This window comes from Amblyraja radiata, chromosome 16 (assembly GCF_010909765.2).
Source record: "Amblyraja radiata isolate CabotCenter1 chromosome 16, sAmbRad1.1.pri, whole genome shotgun sequence".
Taxonomy (NCBI): domain Eukaryota; kingdom Metazoa; phylum Chordata; class Chondrichthyes; order Rajiformes; family Rajidae; genus Amblyraja; species Amblyraja radiata.
Window position 1 is genome coordinate 21,329,822 of NC_045971.1, and position 20,826 is coordinate 21,350,647.

The window sequence follows — 20,826 nt, forward strand, 5'->3', positions numbered from 1 at the left end:
GGAAGTCAGCTCTGTGTTGACAAGCACACCATAGCTAATTTTACTTCAGAGTCACGTGAGTGATTCCGTGAAGAACCCGCTCAGCACGCATGCGCGGCATTATGTCCAGCAGAGCAACAGCGGCACAGCGGGAGTCAGGCGCTCCCGCTATGGAGGTGAAAGAACGGACCGTCAGTTAAGCTGACGTTGGGTTTTCTTTCACAGGGAGCCTTCCGCTGTCCGGCAGAGAAGAAAGGCTCTAGAACAAACCTGTCCCCCGCTCGACTCCACGGAGGAGCGTTCCATCTAGGGGGCAGCATCAAGGCGGTAGGATCACTTACCCGGCGCTCCGCTATCCTGACGCCTAGCCCAGCCCGCTAGCGCCTAAGCTGCGGGCTGGAAGTACCGCCACGTAAGAGGCGTCCGGCCGGTGGCTCCGACTTATCGGACGGGACGTCTTTCCCCCCGCACGGGGGGAAAGACAGCCGCCTGAACAGACCTGCCCCCGCTCGACTCCACGGAGGAGCGTTCCATCTCGCGGGGGCAGCAACAAGGCGGTAGGACCGCTTACCGGGCGGTCCGCTATTCCCCGACGCCGAGCCCAGCCCCGCTAGCGTCTGAGCAGCGGGCTGGAAGTAAAGCCATGGAAGAGGCGTCCGGCCGGTGGCTCCAACTTATCGGACGGGGACGTCTCTCCACCCAGGCGGGGGAGGGACAGCCGCCTGAGCCGCATGGAGCGGCTCTTGGAGCAGGAGCTCCAGCGAGGTGCACCCCAGGAAGGGTGCCCTCGCAGGGGGGGGGGGGGTCAGGCACTCCCTCCACAGTGCCTTGTGCACTGTCCATTGCTTCCTCCTTTCCAGAGGATAGCTTTGGTGACCAGGACTGGGCTGGTCAAGAACAGGGGCAATGGCTGAAGATCTCGGGAGTATGCAAGGGGTGCAGGAACAGGAAGAGCTGCTAGGTGTGGTGGACAGCTACGTGGAAACCCCACGTACATGAGGCCGTTAAAAGCCTGACGTCAGCCATCACATCGTTTCTCCTCGTTCCATGGACAAATACGGAGATGACCACAACCTTCGTAAACAAGTCATAAGACCTGCCATAAATCCTACATTGCGGGGTTGTGCATACCCCAGCCACTGAGCCAGACCCACTGCTCTTTGGCAAAAACCTCACAAAGCATATGAAGGACATGCAAGAGGTTTTTACAAAACTTTCGGCTCATGAGGGCAGGGCCGGGACGAGCAAACCAAAAACAGTAATTCCTACGCAGCAGCACCCCATCGCGTCCATCAGTCAACGTCTACCATATCGGACTGATGAAAGCTCGGGGTCCGCATTCTATCATCGAAAGTCTTCTTTAGACCAGGGCCCAGAGCGGACCCCATGGAAAATGTGCCACCCCCCAACGTCACCGCCATGTCAGACGACGTGCAACACTCGTTGGACCGGCAGGAAACAGAAGAATACCCATAACCATGGAGGTAGGTGGGTCTGGTTCCTACCAGTATATAGAGTAATACTAACACATGGGAGTCTATCACGAGTGATCAGTATATACTCAATGGCATTAGTGAATACAAATACAGTTCATACTAGAAAAATTGCCACCAGGTCAACATTCACCCCAGAGGGTATTTTTTTACCCCTCTCCGTTAAAGAAACAAGAGGGACAAGCTGAACTGGTGAGAATAATTACAAAGAGTATCATGGGGAAACCTAAACCCTTGCAATTCGTATCAAATATATTCACTAAACCCAAAAAAGATGGTGGATGTCGCATCATCATTGACTTAACTTCACTAAATATGTTTGTTAAGTATATACATTTCAAAATGGAACCGGTTGTTACTGCCAAACAACTAAATTCCAAAGGATACTTCATGGCAAGCATTCATCTTAAAGATGTTTACTATTTAGTACCATTCACAAGGATCATCGCAGATTTACCTGGATGGGGCAGCTATAGCAGTTTAAAGCGTTACCTAATGGGTTCACATCAGCCAAGAGTGTCACCAAGACACTAAAACCAGCTCTGGCAATATTCAGAAGACAAAAACATATTGTCATGGCATATCTTGATGATATCCTAAATGGTAGGCAAGACCATGAAATTGACTATGTTAGCTGTTCAGCTACCAAACAGTTATTCGAAACCCTGGGGTTGCCTTACATCCAGATAATCTAAGTTGAAGCCATCCACTATCATGGACTTCACAATTAATTCAGTCTACGTGACTGTAACATTGCCAAGAGACAAAATAGTTGAATTGGCACAATCATGCAACAATTTAATGGTCAACAAACTACCAACTACTCGACAAGTAACAGAGTAGTTGGGAAAATGGTAGCAGCATTTCCGGCTACATAATTCGGACCTTTGTACCAAAAACAACATACAGGTCATTATGATAATTTCATGAAGTTACCCACTGAAGTAATATCAGAACTACAGTGGTGGGCAAAAAACGTTTGACATAGTTTTCAGCCTATTATCATCACTAACCCTACGTCAGTTATCCAAGCAGATGACAGTGCTCAAGGCTGGGGAGCAACTAACTCTATATCCAGCACAAGTAGTAGATGGACTAACCCAGAATCATCGTTACCACTTACACTTATAATTAATGGGCATTAATTATCTAGATGTTGGGTGAATTTTATGGTTTAAAAGCATATGCATAAATATGCATCACTTGCATGTACGGTTATAAATAGATAATACTACGATGGTGGCCTACATTAACCATATGGGCGGCATAAAATCGGTATCATGCGACAAGTTGGTCAACACAATTTGGCAATGGTGTGTCCAAAGACATATTTGGCTATCAGTAACTTACCTGCCAGGTAAGCTAAATACAGTGGCAGACACCAGGTCACGTAAATTTAATGACAACATCGAATGGATGTTAAAAACCCCCCAAAAAAAGCAATATGGCACGCCAGATATCGATTTATTTGCATCAAGGCTAAATCACCAGGTACCTATGTATGTCGCTTGGGAACCAGACCCTGAGGCAGCAGCGGTAGATGCGTTCGCGCTGGATTGGGGAAATTCTTCTTCTATGCATTTCCTCCCTTCTGCCTCATCAGTCGGGGACTACGCACAGTACAAATGGACTCTGTTTCAGGTATTTTGATAGTACCCGACTGGCCTACACAGCCATGGTTCCCAATACTCCATGACATGGTTGTTGAAACTCCGATGGTATTCCCCAGTGACCCAGAGTTATTAACACCCAGTGTCGGGCACAAGCCACCTGTGCCATGAAAAAATCAAACTCCTGGGTTGCAGATTCTGCACAAACCACTTCTGGGACTGGGATTATCAGAACAAACCGTCGGCACCATGTCAGCATCCAACCGAACATCCACTAAAAAACAGCACTTGTCCAGCATCAATAAATGGGAGAAGCACTGCTTGGATACAGGGACCACCTACTCAACCGCTACAGTTACCAACGTACTGGAATTCCTGGCGAACCTTCACCACGATGAAGGACTCAGCTACAGAGCCATCAACACAGCTAGAATTGCCCTGCCTGTCTATTTAAAACCAGCTCCAGGACAACAGGCCATGGGGTCCCACCAGCTGGTGGTCAAACTAATGAAGGGTATTTACAACTCTAACCCCCTAGACCAAGGTACACCCATATATGGGATGTCAGTGTGGTCCTGACATACCTCAGGGGATGGCCACCAGCCAGATCCCTCAACCTGGAACCATCTATGCTCAAAACACTAATGTTGATGGGACTTGTATCTGCACAGAGGGTCCAGTCACTACACCTATTGCGACTGGACACCATGCTCACAGCTCCAGACCAGATCTCTGTCGTTATCCAGGGAATGATCAAACAGAGCAGACCAGGAACACCTAATCCAGTCGTGGAATTCCGGGCTTACCCGTCATAAACACGGTTATGTGCCATGACCCTACTATCCTACATAGACACAACCAAAATACTCGAGGGAGATGAAAAGCCTTGTGGGTCAGTCATAAAAAACCTTATGGTCGGGTGACGAGCCATTTCGAGATGGCTCAAGCAGGTGCTAAAAGCTGCTTGGATAAAAACTAACATGTACAAATTTCATTCCACCAGGGCAGCATCCACGTCGACGGCTAAAAGAATGGACGTGCCTATAAACCACATCCTGGCTACAGCAGGATGGTGGGGGGAAAGACCGTTCAGAAATTTTATAATAAGCCGCTGGCAAAACCTGTTTTATTTGCAGGAAAGACTGCAAATATTTAATTTAAGCCCAAGGGAGCAATTTAATTTCTTTGTTGTTATTGTTAAAAAATACCATTGTGTTTTTCTACAAACAGATTCATTGGTTGGTACGATAACACACTTCCTCCCTCAAATACTTCGGCAGTGATGTAGTAATAACTGTTACACGGTTTGAAATCACAGAGCTTTGAAATCTTCACAGAATCACTCACGTGACTCCGAAGTAAAATAGTAAGATTAAACGAGAACTTACCAGTTTGAAGTTTGATCTGTATTTTATGAGGAGTTATGATGAGGGATTACGTGCCCTCCGCTCCCACCCTCAATAATATGGGTCAAATTCATAAACTGATGTCTCCTTGTCTTTACTATGTTTACTTCAATAACCTTGTCTATCTGTGATTCCACACCGCTGTTTTGAAGTATGCCGCGCATGAGTGCTGAGCGGGTTCTTCACGTAATCCCTCATCGTAACTCCTCATAAAATACAGATCAAACTTCAAACTGGTAAGTTCTCGTTTAATCTTACTATTCTACATGGAACGACTCACCAGCCATCAGTGTGAATCAGAATAGAATTAGGTCACTTTTTCAAGAGAGCAGTTGCATGGAAATTTGTTTATTTAATTCATTTTCTGCCTGGAGTGAGCTCCAGCAAGAACTCACAAAAATGCAGAGGGAGATGTCCATGAGGTTTTCAGCTAATGCTTAATCTTTGAAATGTCTAGCCTAGAAAAGTAATTGTTATTGGAATCTCCCAGCCTATTTCATAAGTGATGGGAGCAGAATTAGGCCATTCGGCCCATCATGTCTACCACCATTCAATCATGACTGATCTATCTCTCCCTCCTAACCCCTTTCTGCTACCTTCTCCCCATAACCCCTGACACCTGTACTAATCAAGAATCTATCTGTCTCTGCCTTAAAAATATCAATTTACGGCCTCCACAACCTTCTGTGGCAATGAATTCCACAGATTCACCACACACTGACTAAAGAAATTCCTCCTCATCTCCTTCCTAAAGGAACGCCCTTTAATTCTGTGGCTATGACCTCTGGTCCTAGACTCTCCCATTAGTGGAAACATCCTCTCCACATCCACTCTATCTATTTCAGTTATGTTCTCAAGACCATGTATGTTTCAATATTCACTGACTTATTATATTTAGTTTAGAGGTGTAACCTCTAGTTCTAGAGAAAAAGTCCAATGTCCAATAACACAATCAAGCCCACAACCATTCTCGCTGCACACCTGCAATAGTCTCTGCAGGCACAAGAGTCCCAGTGACCTGGAGAGCCACTTTGCTCTGCCCACCTGGCAGGCGAATTAGGACAAAGGTGCAGCCAGGCCTCGAGCTGATGCATCATGTAACCTCAGGCCCAGACCACCCTGATGGCCTTTTACTGCGTTTAAAAATCAGGTGAAACCTATTTAAATAATTTAAAAAATAAACTAGACAATCACATTTCAAATCATTAAACTGTAAATTGTTTAAGAACATAAATGCACAGGGAAATAAAGAAAAATAGATTAAAAAAACCTTGCGTGTACCACCAGACTCGGGAACAGCTTATCCTCTGATATCGTACCTGTACGGTCCTACCGTAAGCTAAGGTGCTGACCCGATCCTCCAATCTTGGCTAAAAATGTAATAGTTATTGGGATCTCCTGGACTATTTCAGTTATGTTCTTAGACTAGGCCTGTTGTACTGTTCATAGACTTATTATATTCGGTTTAGTTTCGAGATACAGCATAGAAACAGGCCCTTTGGCCCACCAAGTCCAGGCCGACCATCAATTGCCCGTTCACACCCGCTCTATGTTGTTCCGTTTTCTCATCCACTCCCTACACATTAGGGGAAATGCTGGGGAAATTGTACAATTAACCTACAAACCCGCACGTCTTTGGGATGTGGGAAGAAACCAGAGCACCCGGAGGAAACCCATGCAGTCACAGAAAAAGTGCAAACTCCACATAGATAGTACCCAAGATCGGGATACAACCTGGGTCTCTGACGCTGTGAGGCAGCAGGTCTACCAGTTGTGTCACAAGGATTACTTCATTATATGTTTACTCTGCTTACCAGTTGTTGATCCCTAACTCTTAATACCCTAGTGTAACAAAAAAAATCAAATCTTATTTCAAAATATCCAATCATCTCAGCTCAGTTGCTTTATAGGGAAGTGATTGGATTGTCCTTAATGTGAAGGACTTCACTCTGAGCAGCCTGGCTCCAATGATCAAATCTATTCTGAACACCCCCCACTTGGAGAATCAGTTCCTCCTTTAAAAGTTTTAGCTATCATTTTTCAAATAAAGTGCATGGAAGTTTCAGAAATGTACTTGCTCTTTAAAACAAAATTGATATAATTAAGAAAGGCATTAAAATATATTAGAAGTTGATTTTAAAGCAAACAATACAAGCAATGAAGTACCATGTCATGTGTGCAGATTGGTGAAATCAACTCAGCCTTTGGACTTGGCAGATCCATCTATTTAATTAGGAATGAGTTTTAGTCTGCAAACACCTTAATATTGTTTTCGCTGTCATTATAAATATGCTCTTGTTGGTGTTTTTATTAAATAAGAAATTTCATTGATGGTTTAATGGCCATATTATGTGCATTGGACCCCCCCTTGGATGAACTGATTTTGTTTGCACAGATTTGGGAGCGTTGTTTCAGTTGACGAGCAGCTACTAAGTTGGAGCTTGGAGTTGGGTCACATTCCTATCATCTGCTCTGTGGGAGAGACCTCCGATGGACAACTGGTGCCTTTAAATTCCTTGGGTGTCACGGCACACATTGCAAAGATCATGCAGCCTCTGAAAGTGATGTTTCTGAACAACTCGGGAGGTCTTCGGGACAGTAATCAAAAGGTGAGTAAAACATTTATTTGTGCACTGTACACTTGTTACATCTGGATATTCTATAAAAGACAGTTGACTAAATTGTTGTGGAATGTGTAAATATATTTTGGTCCTAAGGAGAGCTGCCAATATATTTTTATTTTAACATTTGAGAAGATGGTATGGGCTTGATAAGATATGGTATCCCATCTACCTTTGATCTAATTTCCCAATCTGGTCAGTTCATCTGACATCAACATGAACCCTTTCCACCTCGTTGCTATCAGTGCTATAAATTATTAGTGCTTCTGTTGCCCACTGGTGAGCAGAAAACCTTTTCAGCCCTCACTGCCCTCGTTGCTGTAACAATGCTTTTCCCCAACCCAGTTAGTGAACTGATTTCTGCATGGACAATATTTTCCAACCTAACATATTTTACTCCTCCAACCTCCATCTCAAAAACTCAATATTGGGAATTCTTTCCAAGGAGAACACTGCGTTGCAGGTAAGATGGGAATGATATGCCGAAAAATATGCAAGAAGATAGGTTATCTGATAGGTGTAATAAGAGCACAAGCCACATGGTTAGGAGAATTAAACAAAATAATAAGATTAAACGAGAACTTACCAGTTTGAAGTTTGATCTTTATTTTATGAGGAGTAATGTTGAGGGATTACGTGAAGAACCCGCCAGGACGCATGCGTGTCAATCATCAAAGCAGCGGTGTGAAATCACAGATAACAGTAAATGAACTGAGCATAGTAAGATTAGAGAAATAGGATACCAGTTGAACTTTATGATCGAGGGTGGGCGTGGAGGGCACGTAATCCCTCAGCGTTACTCCTCATAAAATAAAGATCAAACTTCAAACTGGTAAGTTCTCGTTTAATCTTACTATTTTACTTCGGAGTCATGTGAGTGACTACGTGAAGATTTTAAAGCTCTGTGATTTCATGCCGTGGAAACGAGTCCAGGCGTCATACACAGCATCAGTGGGCCAATGATGAGTGAACATTAATATAGCATTCAGACATGACATAGATATAGACATGTTGATGCCATTAATGAACAATAGTTGGAATCGTAACCTCCCTCAACCTGGAGGAAGTATGAACCATACCTAACATAGAATTGGCAAATACCCCCGATCTGGCAATAGGTTTATTCTGAATATTTGTACAGATTAATAGTTTGACCATCCTGCAGCCGCTAGGATGTGGTCCACAAGCCTGCTGCTGAGGTATAGCGGTCCTGGTAGAGTGGGACTCAATTTCAATGTACACTCCTGTATATGCCAGACCCATTTAACCCTCTGGAGAAGATTTGTAGTGATTCCTTCTAACGAGGTTTTATGTAACTAACAATATTGCTAGTCAGAGTCTATGAGGCTCTTAGGGACCTTGACACATTGGTGTAGATGCGTGATCACACGCAACCCAAGGTCCATGGTATTTGCAACATCTGGTTTGGTCTGTGTCCCTGTCTACTCTGCTTGACTAATCATAAACAAAACATGTTATTATAGCCCACAGATATGATCATTCTATCCAGTGACTGGACCCGTAGCGCTGTACTCAATGCTATGGCATAACCACTAGTACGTGAGTTTGACCAAGGACAGGGATGTTGCTGGTGCCTATCGGCGAAGTGACGTAGCACAATGTTAACAACCCATATCTCTGCGTCCCTAGGCCTAGGAGATTTTTAGTTGACGATACCCTTCATAATCTAGACGTCAGAGGGTGAGACCGGAAAGAGTGGTTTATATTCTCCGCAGCCAAATGATGAGGAGGTACTTCAGGCACAGTAAATGGAATTTTAACTTGATGTTATAATCCCATAAAACTGAATTTCAATGTGTCAGTCATCCGTGCCGAGTTAAACGTGAAGAAGAATAAACAATACTTCCCATCTCCTATTCGGTTTGCTGCTATTTGGTGCTATTCCTGCAATCTGCAGTGAGCACTCCTAATGCTTATGGTTAGACAACCCGAGCCGCAGGAAACGGTCTCTCAGAGTCTGTAAGTCTATGAATTGATTATATCATGCAGAGGATGGTTTCAACATTACAACTGAACCAGCATCCTTTTTATCCAGAAATTACCATGTGAGGTTTTATGCTCATTCCCCACATCAGCGGGAATCATGGGTATATAACCCAGGCAGGGTTATAGGAAACCTGGAAGCGGGAATCTTGCTGAATTTTGCAAGACCCGTCTATTGAGGCCAAATGGAGGAAGACATAAAGAACATTCCTCCCTTGTGTAGCGAGAATGCACCCTTCGCCACTAATATGCCTTGTATTTTTTTGCAACTGTTGATTGAGCCTGGATGTAAGCATCTCAATCGTTAGTGTTCCATCGATCCACAATGTTATTAAATGCTTTGTGATCACACATTCATTCTGTGTTGTCATTAATTTTGCATGATAATACACCAGTGCTAAATGCGGTTAGGGAAAACTATCACCGGATACTTTGATTTGATTGTACCTTTGTGATTAACATATACCACCACCAAAGTGTATCACCTTGGACTTGTGCATGCAGGTTATGCATATCCACATGCCCTTTAATGCACAGAATGCACCTGGTGTCCATTGGCAGTTGATACCATAACTGAACACTTGATAACTCATGCTAATCCCATCTGCCTCCGTATCTAGAGATGATATTAGTAGATTTCCCATCTTTGGGCAATAGCATCAGTTTGGAAATGACTGAAGATTTACAGATGAGAGGTTTTTAGTGGAGCAACGCTGAATACAGTTCGTCCATCATTGTGACTTTGTTAGTTTCAGCTGAGAATAGCAGAGGTCTAATCTTTTGTCTCAGAGCTGATCGCAGACAAATAAATGATTTGATTGTATCCCAATAATCAATAGTTTCAGTTGGTATCAACTTAATTTGAATTTAACTGGACGGGTGAGAACCTCAATTTCTCAAATATAGCTATGTGGCTGATAAGGCTAATTTAGTAAAATACAGTATGTTCAATATCATCCAGATTGGCCATGCCACTTATTTGTTAGCTCTGTGCAGTCGAAGCACTGATTGTAGTGATTTGGTAATAATCTGGAAACTGAAGTTAGCCCATTTTGCAACGCTACTGAGTGTATCATTGCCTCATCCAGTTAAATTTCAAATATCTTCTGTGAAAGGAAATGATCACATGGAAGTTATTCAGAAATGTCTATACTGCACATGCGGGTTGAGGCTGTTGACATTGATCAGTCCACATCCCATATTGTGAGCCTGCCTTGAAAGGCAAACTCCACCATACCTGTTGTGCAGTATAAACTAATCTTATGTTATCCCAAACCAGTGTAAATATTCAAACCAGTTTAAGTATTACCAACTTGTATCCGTGACGGGAGACGTCATCGATGTGGCTCCATACCTTTATCCGAATGGGAGGACTTATGCAACCCGACCCAGGAGCTGCCTCAACCATTTGTGCATGATTGCACTTCTGCTCCTCCTGAGAGGTAGAGGAGCTCGAGTAGGGGGTTGGTGCATCTTCCAGGAAGGCTGTTCTGGGCTATGGCCTAAAAAAGACCTATGTTCTGGTTGTACGGCCTTCAAGCTTTCACCAGCTTTAGTGCATCGTGGTTTGCTGGTGGGTGCGTAGGGGTGCTGCCGCCGGGGATGTGAGTTATTGTGTGATGATGTGGCCTTCCTGAGCCCGATGGCCCTCGTCGAGCTCCTGCTGCTGGTTTTGCTGTTCCTGCACCCCCTGCACACTTTTGGTATCTTCAGCCAAACCCCTGTCTTCAGAGTCAGCCCAGAGGTGACTCCTAATGCTCCCCTCTGTCGAGGGAGATGCATTATGCAGCCCTCAATAAGGTGCTGTCTTGGGCGTCCTAGGACCCCATGGTGACTAGACTCCATATACCGGAGCATGTCACATTGGAGCATCTGCTCCATCAACCGCTCCATGCGGGATATGCGATCACAGTGCTCCCGCCGGCGGTGAGTCTTCACAGCCCGACTTTCCCGTCAGTCTGAGGTGTCGATTCCGACTGTGCAGGTGCCAGGTCGGAGACTGATGATCGATTAGCGGTCCAGGTGTAGCCGACCGCTGACTGCCCGCACTCCCGCGGTCATCCGCAGTCAGTCTCCGTTTGTACTTAGTCCATGGTTCCTTTCCTGTAACACATCCTCACAGAAATAGAACTAAACAACTTGAGAGTAAAGAATTTACCTGCAGGTCCTATTTTAAACCTTCTGCTGCGGGGTGAACGCTCCACCCCCCTTCGAGCTTGTTCTCGAGGTCATTGTATGCAGCCGGGGTTCCCTAGTAGTCGGGCCTTCCCCCCCGCCGTGCTGGGTATCCCCGCGGTCCCTGTGAAAGGGATAGCCGCGATATACATTGTCGGGTGGTATCCCCGCTATATAGGTGCCACTGGCACCAGTATGAAGCCGCTGGCTCCAACGCCAACGGCCCGAGAGACGACTTCTCCGCCGCCCGCTACCCATATTTCGGGGTCTTTCAAGCGGCTGTGTGTCGGGGTATCCCCACTGTGTTTCCCAGGTGCCAGTAATATGAGGCTGCTGGCTCCAACGCCAGCGGCCCGAGAGGTGAATTCACCGCCGTCCGCTCCCGCATTCCACGGTCTTAAAAGCGGCATATGTCGCGGGGTATCCCCGATGTTTTCCCTCCCAGGTGCCACCGGCACCAGTGAAGCTGCTGACTCCAATGCCAGCGGACCGAGAGGCGAATTCACCGCCGCCCGCTCCCGCCTTCCGCGGTCTTAAAAGTGGTTTGTGTCGCGGGGTATCCACGATGTTCCCCCCCCCCCCCAGGTGCCACCGGCACCAGGGTGAAGCTGCTGACTCCAACGCTAGCGGCCCGAGAGGCGAATTCACCGCTCCCGCATTCCGCGGTCTTTAATGCGGCTATATGTCGGGTATGCCCGAGGTCGTGACCGGTATTCCCTTGACTGGGTCCTCCGGACTTCGCCCCGGGCTTTAACAGGACCTCTAAGTAGAGGTCCCTGTAGGAAGATAAAACCTGGGAAAAGTTTTAAAAACTTACCTTCAGGTCTGACTGTTGGCAGGAGAAACACGTTCAGCCTGCCAGTCGTACGCAATGCGTTAGACGATATGACATGCGTTAGACGATATGAACCCTGGCGGGTTCTTCACGTAGTCACTCACGTGACTCCGAAGTAAAATAGGATTTATTGGCTCAGAACTAAAACACCACAAGCTGTTCTTCAAAACATTTGGTAAGCTGTTGGTTCAGGAATGTACCAAAAATCAACAGAAACAATGCTCATTCTTGGATCATGGGCGCATGGCCCTTTTTTCATGTTTTTATACCCTTTCTAACTTCCATGTGGGTATAGAAGATAATTAATGAAACTGAAATAGAGGAAATGCTAATTCATTGCTTTTCATCAAGGAGGCTAATCACAGCCAAGTAGAAGGTAGTCCTTTCATTTGGAATTCCGCTAAATCAACTCCGAAAATAATAATCTGAGATAATAATTTGATATTTTCTTGTGGGAGGAATCATTGTTCCATTAATTCTAGCATTAAGAAATTATTTTACTGAATTGTGGAAGAAAGGTGTCTCTGGATTTCTACCCCTGATGTGGATCTGTTTTTGTAAATACAGAGTGAAAGCATGAGTGGAGTACCCTTCCAAATTATTGAAGGTAATGAAATGAAGGAATTTGAGATGTTAAAATAGGAACGTTCAATGCTTTGAATTAAATTTTAATGGAAGAGTGAAGACATTTATTTTAAACCAAAAATAGGAATAGGAATCTGACAAACACATTAAGTCTCAGTGTAGTAGCCAGTGAGTTATGTTATTAAGAACTGTTAGCTTTTGGGAAATGTTTATTGTTCAATGTGTTTTGCCACCGTCTGGTTAGATAGCTTTCAGCATTGGCTTTTCACTGGTTATAGAACCCGGTCACCCTCATAACCAATTATAGATTAAATAAATAATTTTGATAGCTTTGATTAGTTACTACATACAAAAACTTAAGGTTGGTAAACAGGCAAATAATATGCAGAGATGCATAGATGTTGCAACACAGCGACAGATCACTTGGACCGGTCAGACAATGTCTATGTTTACCTTCCAATTGAGCAGTTAGTTTCTATCCTAATTACATAACTTGTTCTGTAACAAGTTTGGGTCTTTGCCATATCCAATCTTATCTCGTATGTTGACAGTCTCGGGCTCAACTCCAAACCCAGAAAATGAATTCCACATCGGCACAGCTTTCCGTTTAACAACATCTCTGCTGTTCGGTAGTTCTGAGAAGTGAAAACGAGATTCCGAGAGGGATTGGCAAGGTGGTCGCAAGGACCCTGTGGATCTGGAACTAGCAGTCTCTGGATAAAGGGCTCAGGCACTTGGAATAAGGTGAGGAGAATTCTCAAATGGATTGGGATGCTCAGTCATCAGATGCTGGATGAAATCAGGACTGAACACAGTGCAATAACCAGTGCAGTAGAGTCAAAATGACATTTACAGGTTTGCTTCAGTGCAGGCTGCAGCATTGATATATATGCACAGCTAATCAAAATGATCAAAACAATTGTGCTTTGTTGAGTCAGCACCAACTATGCTGTTTAGTGCATGAGTTACTGGACTAAGAATTCAGAGATCTGGAATAATGAAAGACAAGAGTTTTAATCTCACCTCAGCATCTGGGGACTACATTAATCTGACAAATGTTATTTAAAAAAAATAACATCAATAATGATGCCCCTGAAAATACCAGATATTTGGAAAGGTGATTCCCAAGGAAAGGGAATCTGTCCATCCTCATTCAGATTAGGCTGCAGCCCCACAACAGTATGGTTCACTTATGCTTACAGTATATTATCGCAACGTTTCAGAAACATTTAGACAGGTACATGGATAGGACAGGTTTAGAGGGATATGGGCCAAATGTATCTGGGGCTAGAACTAGTGTAGCTGGGACATGTTGGCCGGTGTGGGCAAGTTGGGCCGAAGGGCCTATTTCCACACTGTTGGACTCTATGACTTGCAACTGTCCCATGATATGTCCCAGCAGGGACTACACCAGATCTCTGTCCTCGCTGGATGGACCTCATTGATTCACGAGGGGTGTGGGCCTGTACTTACCAGCACCATTACTAAAGACTAACAGTTAGGGATGAGAATTAAATGTTGACTTTGTTAGTAATGATACAGTGAAAGCTCAGACATGTGGCATCCAACCCCCATGTTACAACTGTGGATACCAGTGTTGAAGGAGGTGGCAGAGGCCAGAACTCTAAATAAACTAGGTTCCATAATGACAAACCCCACTCACCCACTCCATGCCCTGAAGGTGATCAAGAGCAGCATCTTCAGCCAGAGGCTGATTGCACCAATGTGCAAAACGGAGAGATACAGGAAGTCCTGTTTACCAGCTGCTATAAGACTTTTTAATGAGCATAAATAACTGCACTTTTTTTTAATTAATTGTATTTTAACTTGTATTTTAACGTATTTTAACTTGTTATGTATGAAAGCGTGGTGTTATGTTTGTCTTGAAGCTGTCGTGGCACTGTAATTTCCTGAAAAGGATTATTAAAGGAATAATCTAATCTAATGCGGCCTGCTTTGTGGCCAGCAGAAAGTGGCAGGTCTTCATGAAACACAGATCAGCTGTTTTCTCCCGGGTTGACAGAATGGTTGAGCGACGCAGTTGGAAGAGCCGCTGCCTCAGTGTCAGAGACCTGGATTTGATCCTGACCTTGGGTACTGTCTGTGGAGTTTGCACGTTCTCTCTACGATTGTGTGGGTTTCCTCCAGGTGCTCCGGTTCCCTCACATCATAGGACCTGCGGGTCTACAAGTGAATTAGATTCTGTAAAATTGTCCCCAGTGTGTAGGAAGTGGATGAGAAAGTAGAAATAATGTGAACATAGAAATAATGTGAACAGGTAGGTGATCGATGGTCGGTGTGGACTCGGTGGGCCGAAGAGCCCGTTTCTCTGCTGTATCTCTAAACAAAATTCTTGATCATAGAAACATAGGCCATTCAGCCCTTCGAGCCAGCACCGTCATACTATATGATCATGGCTGATCAACCAGAATCAGTACCCCATTTCCCTTGATTCCGTTAGCCCTAAGAGCTATATCTAACTCTGCATGGGATCCTACCAGTGTCAGTTCCTGAGCTCTTGCTCATCCACCATGCAGCCCAGATTATTGCTGCAAGTAGTGAACTTTAGTTCAGAGATATAGTGCGGAAATAGACTCACACCGTCCGCGCCGACCAGCAATCCCCGCACACCATCCTACACACACTAGGGACAATTTACAATTATACCAAGCCAATTAGCCTACAAGCCTGTATGTCTTTGGAGTGTATGAGAAAACCGGAGATCCCGGAGAAAATTCACGCAGGTCTCAGGGAGAACGTACAAACTTCGTACAGACAGCACCCGTAGTCGGGATCGAACCCGTGTCTTTACCAATAAGAATATAGGAATCAACACTTTATGTTTGTTAATTGGATGTATAAGTAACATTCTACTTTGTTTTTAAAGTGCGCCGTAATACTTTCCTTCTTCTTTAACAGTGGGGCCAAGGCTTCCTTTGTTTAAGGTTTTAGGTAGTGATTGAACCTCAGGACCTGTAATTCACATGACCTAGGTGAAAATCTTCTCCTTCAGGTGGTTTCAAATGGTCTGGTTACCCTCTTTCTAATTCTAGTTGAGGTGTTCCCACACCACTGTACCCATTACTTTGCACAATTATCCACTAAACTTCCAAGTTCTTTTGAAGAATCAAAATTATGTTGCGTTGGAAATAAAACTGGAATGAAAGTATTTTGCTCAGTAAGGGTAGAGGGAGCTTTACTCTGTAATGAGCTGTACCATAGCTAACACAGACGTGCTCAATGCTGACAATGGGTTCAACAGAATTGTAATAATTCATTGTGGTTTCAGTACCTTTGCAAGAGGGTGGCCTGTTTAGAGTCATACAACCTGTGCATGCTGACCAAAATACCCCATGTACTCTAGTCCCACTTGTCTGCGTTTGGCCCATATCCCTATATACCTTTCCTATCCATATATCTGTCCAAATGTCTTTTAAATGTTGTCTTGCACCTGCCTCAATTACCTCCTCTGGCAGCTTGTTCCATCTACCCACCATACTCAGAAATAAATTGTCCCTCGGGTTCCTATTAAATCTTTCCCCTCTCACCTTAAACATATGGCCTCTGGTTCTTAATTCCACTAATTTGGGTTTAAACAAAAACTCAGTACATTCACCCTATCTATTCCTCTTGTGATTGTTATACACCTCTATAAGATCACCCTTCTGCCTCCTGTGATCTAAGGAATAATGTCCTAGCCTGCCCAACCTCCCTGGAGCTGAGGCTCTCGAGTCCTGGCAACGTCCTCGTAAATCTCTGTACTCTTTCCAGCTTAATGACATTCTTCCTATAGCTTGGTGACCAGAACTGAGTACAATACTCAAATGCGGCCTCACCAATGTGTTGCATGCCACATTTGTTAAATTGTGCCATTCGAAGGAAGTTCAGATCATGAACCAGGAGACTGGCACGGACCACCCACTGCCAGCATGGTCCCTGGTGTTGCCAATTTCAGACCCACTTCTGAGGCTGGCCTGCACGAGACAAGAAGACCTCATTGTAATTGTTTTTCAGTTTCGTCGTTGTCAAAACGCTGCTTCAAGTGCCAACGTGCGTTTTCAGGGTCGGACTATCTCTGTTGGTACCAGCTGTGAGGAGAGTCTACAGGTACGTTTTGTGGAGTCATTTCTGGCACGAGTCCATTGAGATGGTTGGAAGAATACACTCCACTTCTTCCTTGTTCATTTTGCCTCTGCTGGCAACAGTACAGACCCTGGCATATGGACTTGCCCCAATGGAAGACTGAGTACAATTATTCACTAAGTACACCAAATCCATGTCCCACCTTTCATGGGGGTTTTTTGTGACTATTTTAGTGTTATGCCAGCCAATGTTTTGATAACCAAGATCCCTCCAGTCTTTTTCAGTCTTACTTATTTTTGTATTTTTTTTCCAAATCATTGAGATCCACAGAGGCTGTACCTTGGAGGACCAAATCTCAATTGTACCACAAAGGTGAGGCACAATGTTACAGCCAGGATGTCCTTATCTGCCAAGCTGGAAGAAAAACTCACAGGAAAGCGACCAGTGCCAGACTAGACCGACTCCAGTGCAACCAACATTTTTGCATGTCCATATCAGAATGAAAATGTACCCTCAATTAAACAAACTAAATTCAAAACAATTTGGTGAAAACCTTTAAAATACTTCCCAGATGGCTGCAAATTAGCAAAGTGGTCAGCAAGACAATGCAAACATCAAACACTATCAAAAACCAAAATGCTGGAGTAACTCAGTGGGCCAGGCTGTGGGACATCGGTGGAGGGAATGGATAGGTGATATTTCAGATAGAGACCCTTCTTCAAAGTCTGAAAAACAGACTCGAACCTAAATGTCACCATCCATTCCCTCCACAGATGCTGCCTGACCCACAGAGTTCCACCAGCACTTCGTGTTTTGCTCAAGATTTGAGCATCTGCACTCCAGTGGCAGTGTATCAAAAAAGGAGCTGGTAGAAGGGTCAGGCTGACAAATACAGATTGGAACAATAAAAATTAAATATACAGAATTGGAGGTGATTGAGAACAAGTGATGAGCAATTATTTGTTTTTCAATTTTGATTGGCCTTTTTTTCATTAATCCTCTATTAATCTGCCAGAGTCCTGCAATCTTTCATTCTGGGAAGAAGCCTCTCAAAATGGTGCCTTTCAAAATGGTGTAGGGAACCTGCCTTGGCAAAGAGCTTCTGATAATCCCGTTTTCCCTTTGGCAACAGGCCTGAGGTGAGTTCACCAAGTTTCATAACTTGAATTCAGAATGTGACAATGTCTAGCATTTCTCTCCCCAATCCAAAAATGAGAAGGGTTTTGATTTCAGCACAATAAGATCGAGCACACAATACTCCATGCATGAGCTTAGGAAACAAAAGCAAACATGAAGCTGCAAATATTAGTGAAATAATTGATTTGAACCATTTACTGAATTGGTTGAGTATAATTATTATTGAGTTTTAAATGTGAACAGTAATAGAGGATACATATTGGTATCCATGACAATGATGTTTGTTCCTCGTGAGGTTTGAGGCCAGCCAAGCGCGGAACGAATATCATTATAGGATCTGAAATACAACTCTCCGCCTTCACACAAACAGGAGCCCTCGGCATGTATCTTTTTTTTAAATGGCCCTTTAGGATTCTTTTTGTGTGTCTTTATTGTGTGATTTTTTTTTAATGTGGTTTACATTGATGGACATTCAGTCTATGTTTTGTGTGGTGCAAGCTGTTTACTATTGTGGCAGTAAAAAGGTAGGATGTGCAGAATGTGACAAGCTTTGTAGCATGCAAGCTGCAGTTAGTTGCAAGTGGATGCAATGGCTGTGTATTAGGCTGAAGGAGCATTGTGCATGTAATGTGCATGTTTGAGATACAGTGGGCGGATATTTTGAACAGATGGAATCTAATGGATATTTCGTAATATGTTTTTCGCAATAATTTGCAGCTTTGATATCTAATTTACTTTACAATAATTTTCATTGTAACCCAATATAAAGATAATGTTCAGTAATTTTACCCAATGTATAATCACCCAATGATTTGACATATAATTTATTGTTCAGTAATTTTTATCTAATGTATAACTTTCTCAATAATTTGTTATCTAACATATACCTTTCTCAAACTTTGTTACCCAATATAGATATTTCTCATTTTTCTGCCTTACGTAATATAGTTTATTTCCAGTAATCTACATCCTTATATGATACCAATGATGTAACATTTATTTGTATGTTTACCTGTCAGCTAAACATTATTACTGTTTCATACACATCTAACTATTTGTATGTCAGTCATCTTGTAATTGTGCACCATTAACAAAGCTTTCTTAAAGTATACAATATATATTATCATTACATGGAAAATCAGTTCACTGATGTTTGTTTATAATACCTATGTAATCCCCACAAATTAATGCGCAACTTTTGATTAAGCAAAGGTGAAACTACTACTCTTAATCATAATCAACGGTGTCAATTGAACCGAAATGGCCAAACCTCACATTTACGATCTGACTAGAATAATAACAGATCCTGTAAAGACTTTAAATTCTAGGTAGTTCATTGATTTACAAAAGCTATGATGAACTTGCAAAAGTCTAGTTTTCTCCATTGAGCTTTGCATTTTACTATTGTGGCTCATTGAGAAAAGTACGATTTAGCAATAAAAATTTGCATGGTCATGTTTTATATTGAAATAAAAGGGAAGAAAATCTTGGAAATACTCAGCAGGTCAGACATCAACTGCGGAGAGAGAAACAGTGTTCACCTTTCATGTTATTGGCCTTTGTCAGTTTTGTTAAAAGTAATTTAGTTGACCATTTATAGCTGTTTCTCTCGGGATAAGAGTTGCATGATTTGCCAAGTATTTCTGAAATTTTGGAGTTTCTTTGTGTCTGAGATTTCTAGCATCTTGGAAGTGAATGACAATGGAGCCAGAAGCAGCATACAATATAAATGCATTAAACACACAATGTATTAGCACGTGTGACACAGAACAAATTTACAACCAAAGTACCCCCCAGTATGATGTCCAATTGTAACGTCATTTATTAAGCACCCTTCATTTCAGTATGTGTAGGAAGAAACTGCAGATGCTGGTTTAAATCGAAGATAGACACAAAATGCTGGAGTAATTCAGCGAGACAGGCAGTATCTCTGGAGAGAGAATAGACAAAAAAAAGCAGGAGTAAATCAGCAGGCCTGGCAACATCTCTGGAGAGAATGGGTGACGTTTCGGGTCGTGACCCTTCTTCAGACTAATGTCTGGGGAGTGGGAGGTACATAGATAAGGAAGTGTATAGATAAGGTAGTCTCAACCCAAAACATCACCCAACCCTTCATTTCAGTATTGGTTTGGATTTTTAGCATTTATTCCAAAATAGTTCCAGCCAATTAAATAATCTGCCTCAGATATTTCTAGTGATTGTTAGATATGTTTATCCCATCAAAGGTTTTAATAATATCCTTGAATATTGATATTTTTAATATGGCCAGTACCACTTTGTGATTTTGAACCTTACTATGGTGACTATCTGCAGTAAAATTGGGGAATAATTAATCTGTGAGGTAAGGTCTCCAAACTTTTTAAATGGTTTGGTGCTCTCTGTAAAATAAAATAACTATCAACATCTTCTGAAATTCTTCATATAAATATATTAATAGTAATGATATGGCGATACTTAATATCAGTATATTCCTGAGGAAGGGTTAAGGGGGATGAAATCAGGATATAGTGTTAATATCCATAAAATAAATTTGTACCCTTTTAAAAAATATAGCCACTATTTGGGTAGTAGATAAGTTAATAGCAGTTTCATAAGATTTAAAGCAGCAACTGTATAACTTTGAACAAAAAAACAAAATGCTAGAGAAACCTAATGGGTCAGTCAGTATCAATGGAGGGAATGGACTGATGACATTTTCAGTCTGGAACCTTCTTCAGTCCAAAGATCCAGACTCGCAATGTAATTTAACCATACTCTCTACAGATACTGCCCGACCTGCTGACTTCATCCAGCACTATTTTTTGCTCAAGATTCCAGCATCTGCAATCTCTTCTGTCCCAATTGTATAGCATTTCCTGATTCACCCAGATTTACCGTTCCCAAGTAAAGGTCCAAATG

The 20,826-nt window shown here is 43.1% G+C and overlaps 1 protein-coding gene across 3 annotated transcripts in view; it reads left to right on the forward strand.

Moving 5' to 3' along the window:
- The window catches only part of nags (N-acetylglutamate synthase), a 44,821-nt gene that overhangs the window by 14,173 nt on the left and 9,822 nt on the right, over window positions 1-20,826 (forward strand). The window contains exons 3-4 of one of the 3 annotated variants that reach the window (XM_033035303.1): window positions 6,884-7,097; window positions 16,723-16,815. In XM_033035303.1, the coding sequence (XP_032891194.1) occupies window positions 6,884-7,097; window positions 16,723-16,815 (307 nt within the window). Of the gene's footprint in view, window positions 1-6,883; window positions 7,098-16,722; window positions 16,816-17,121; window positions 17,164-20,826 lie in introns of all 3 variants that reach the window. The other 2 variants (XM_033035304.1, XM_033035305.1) reach the window with 2 other exon arrangements.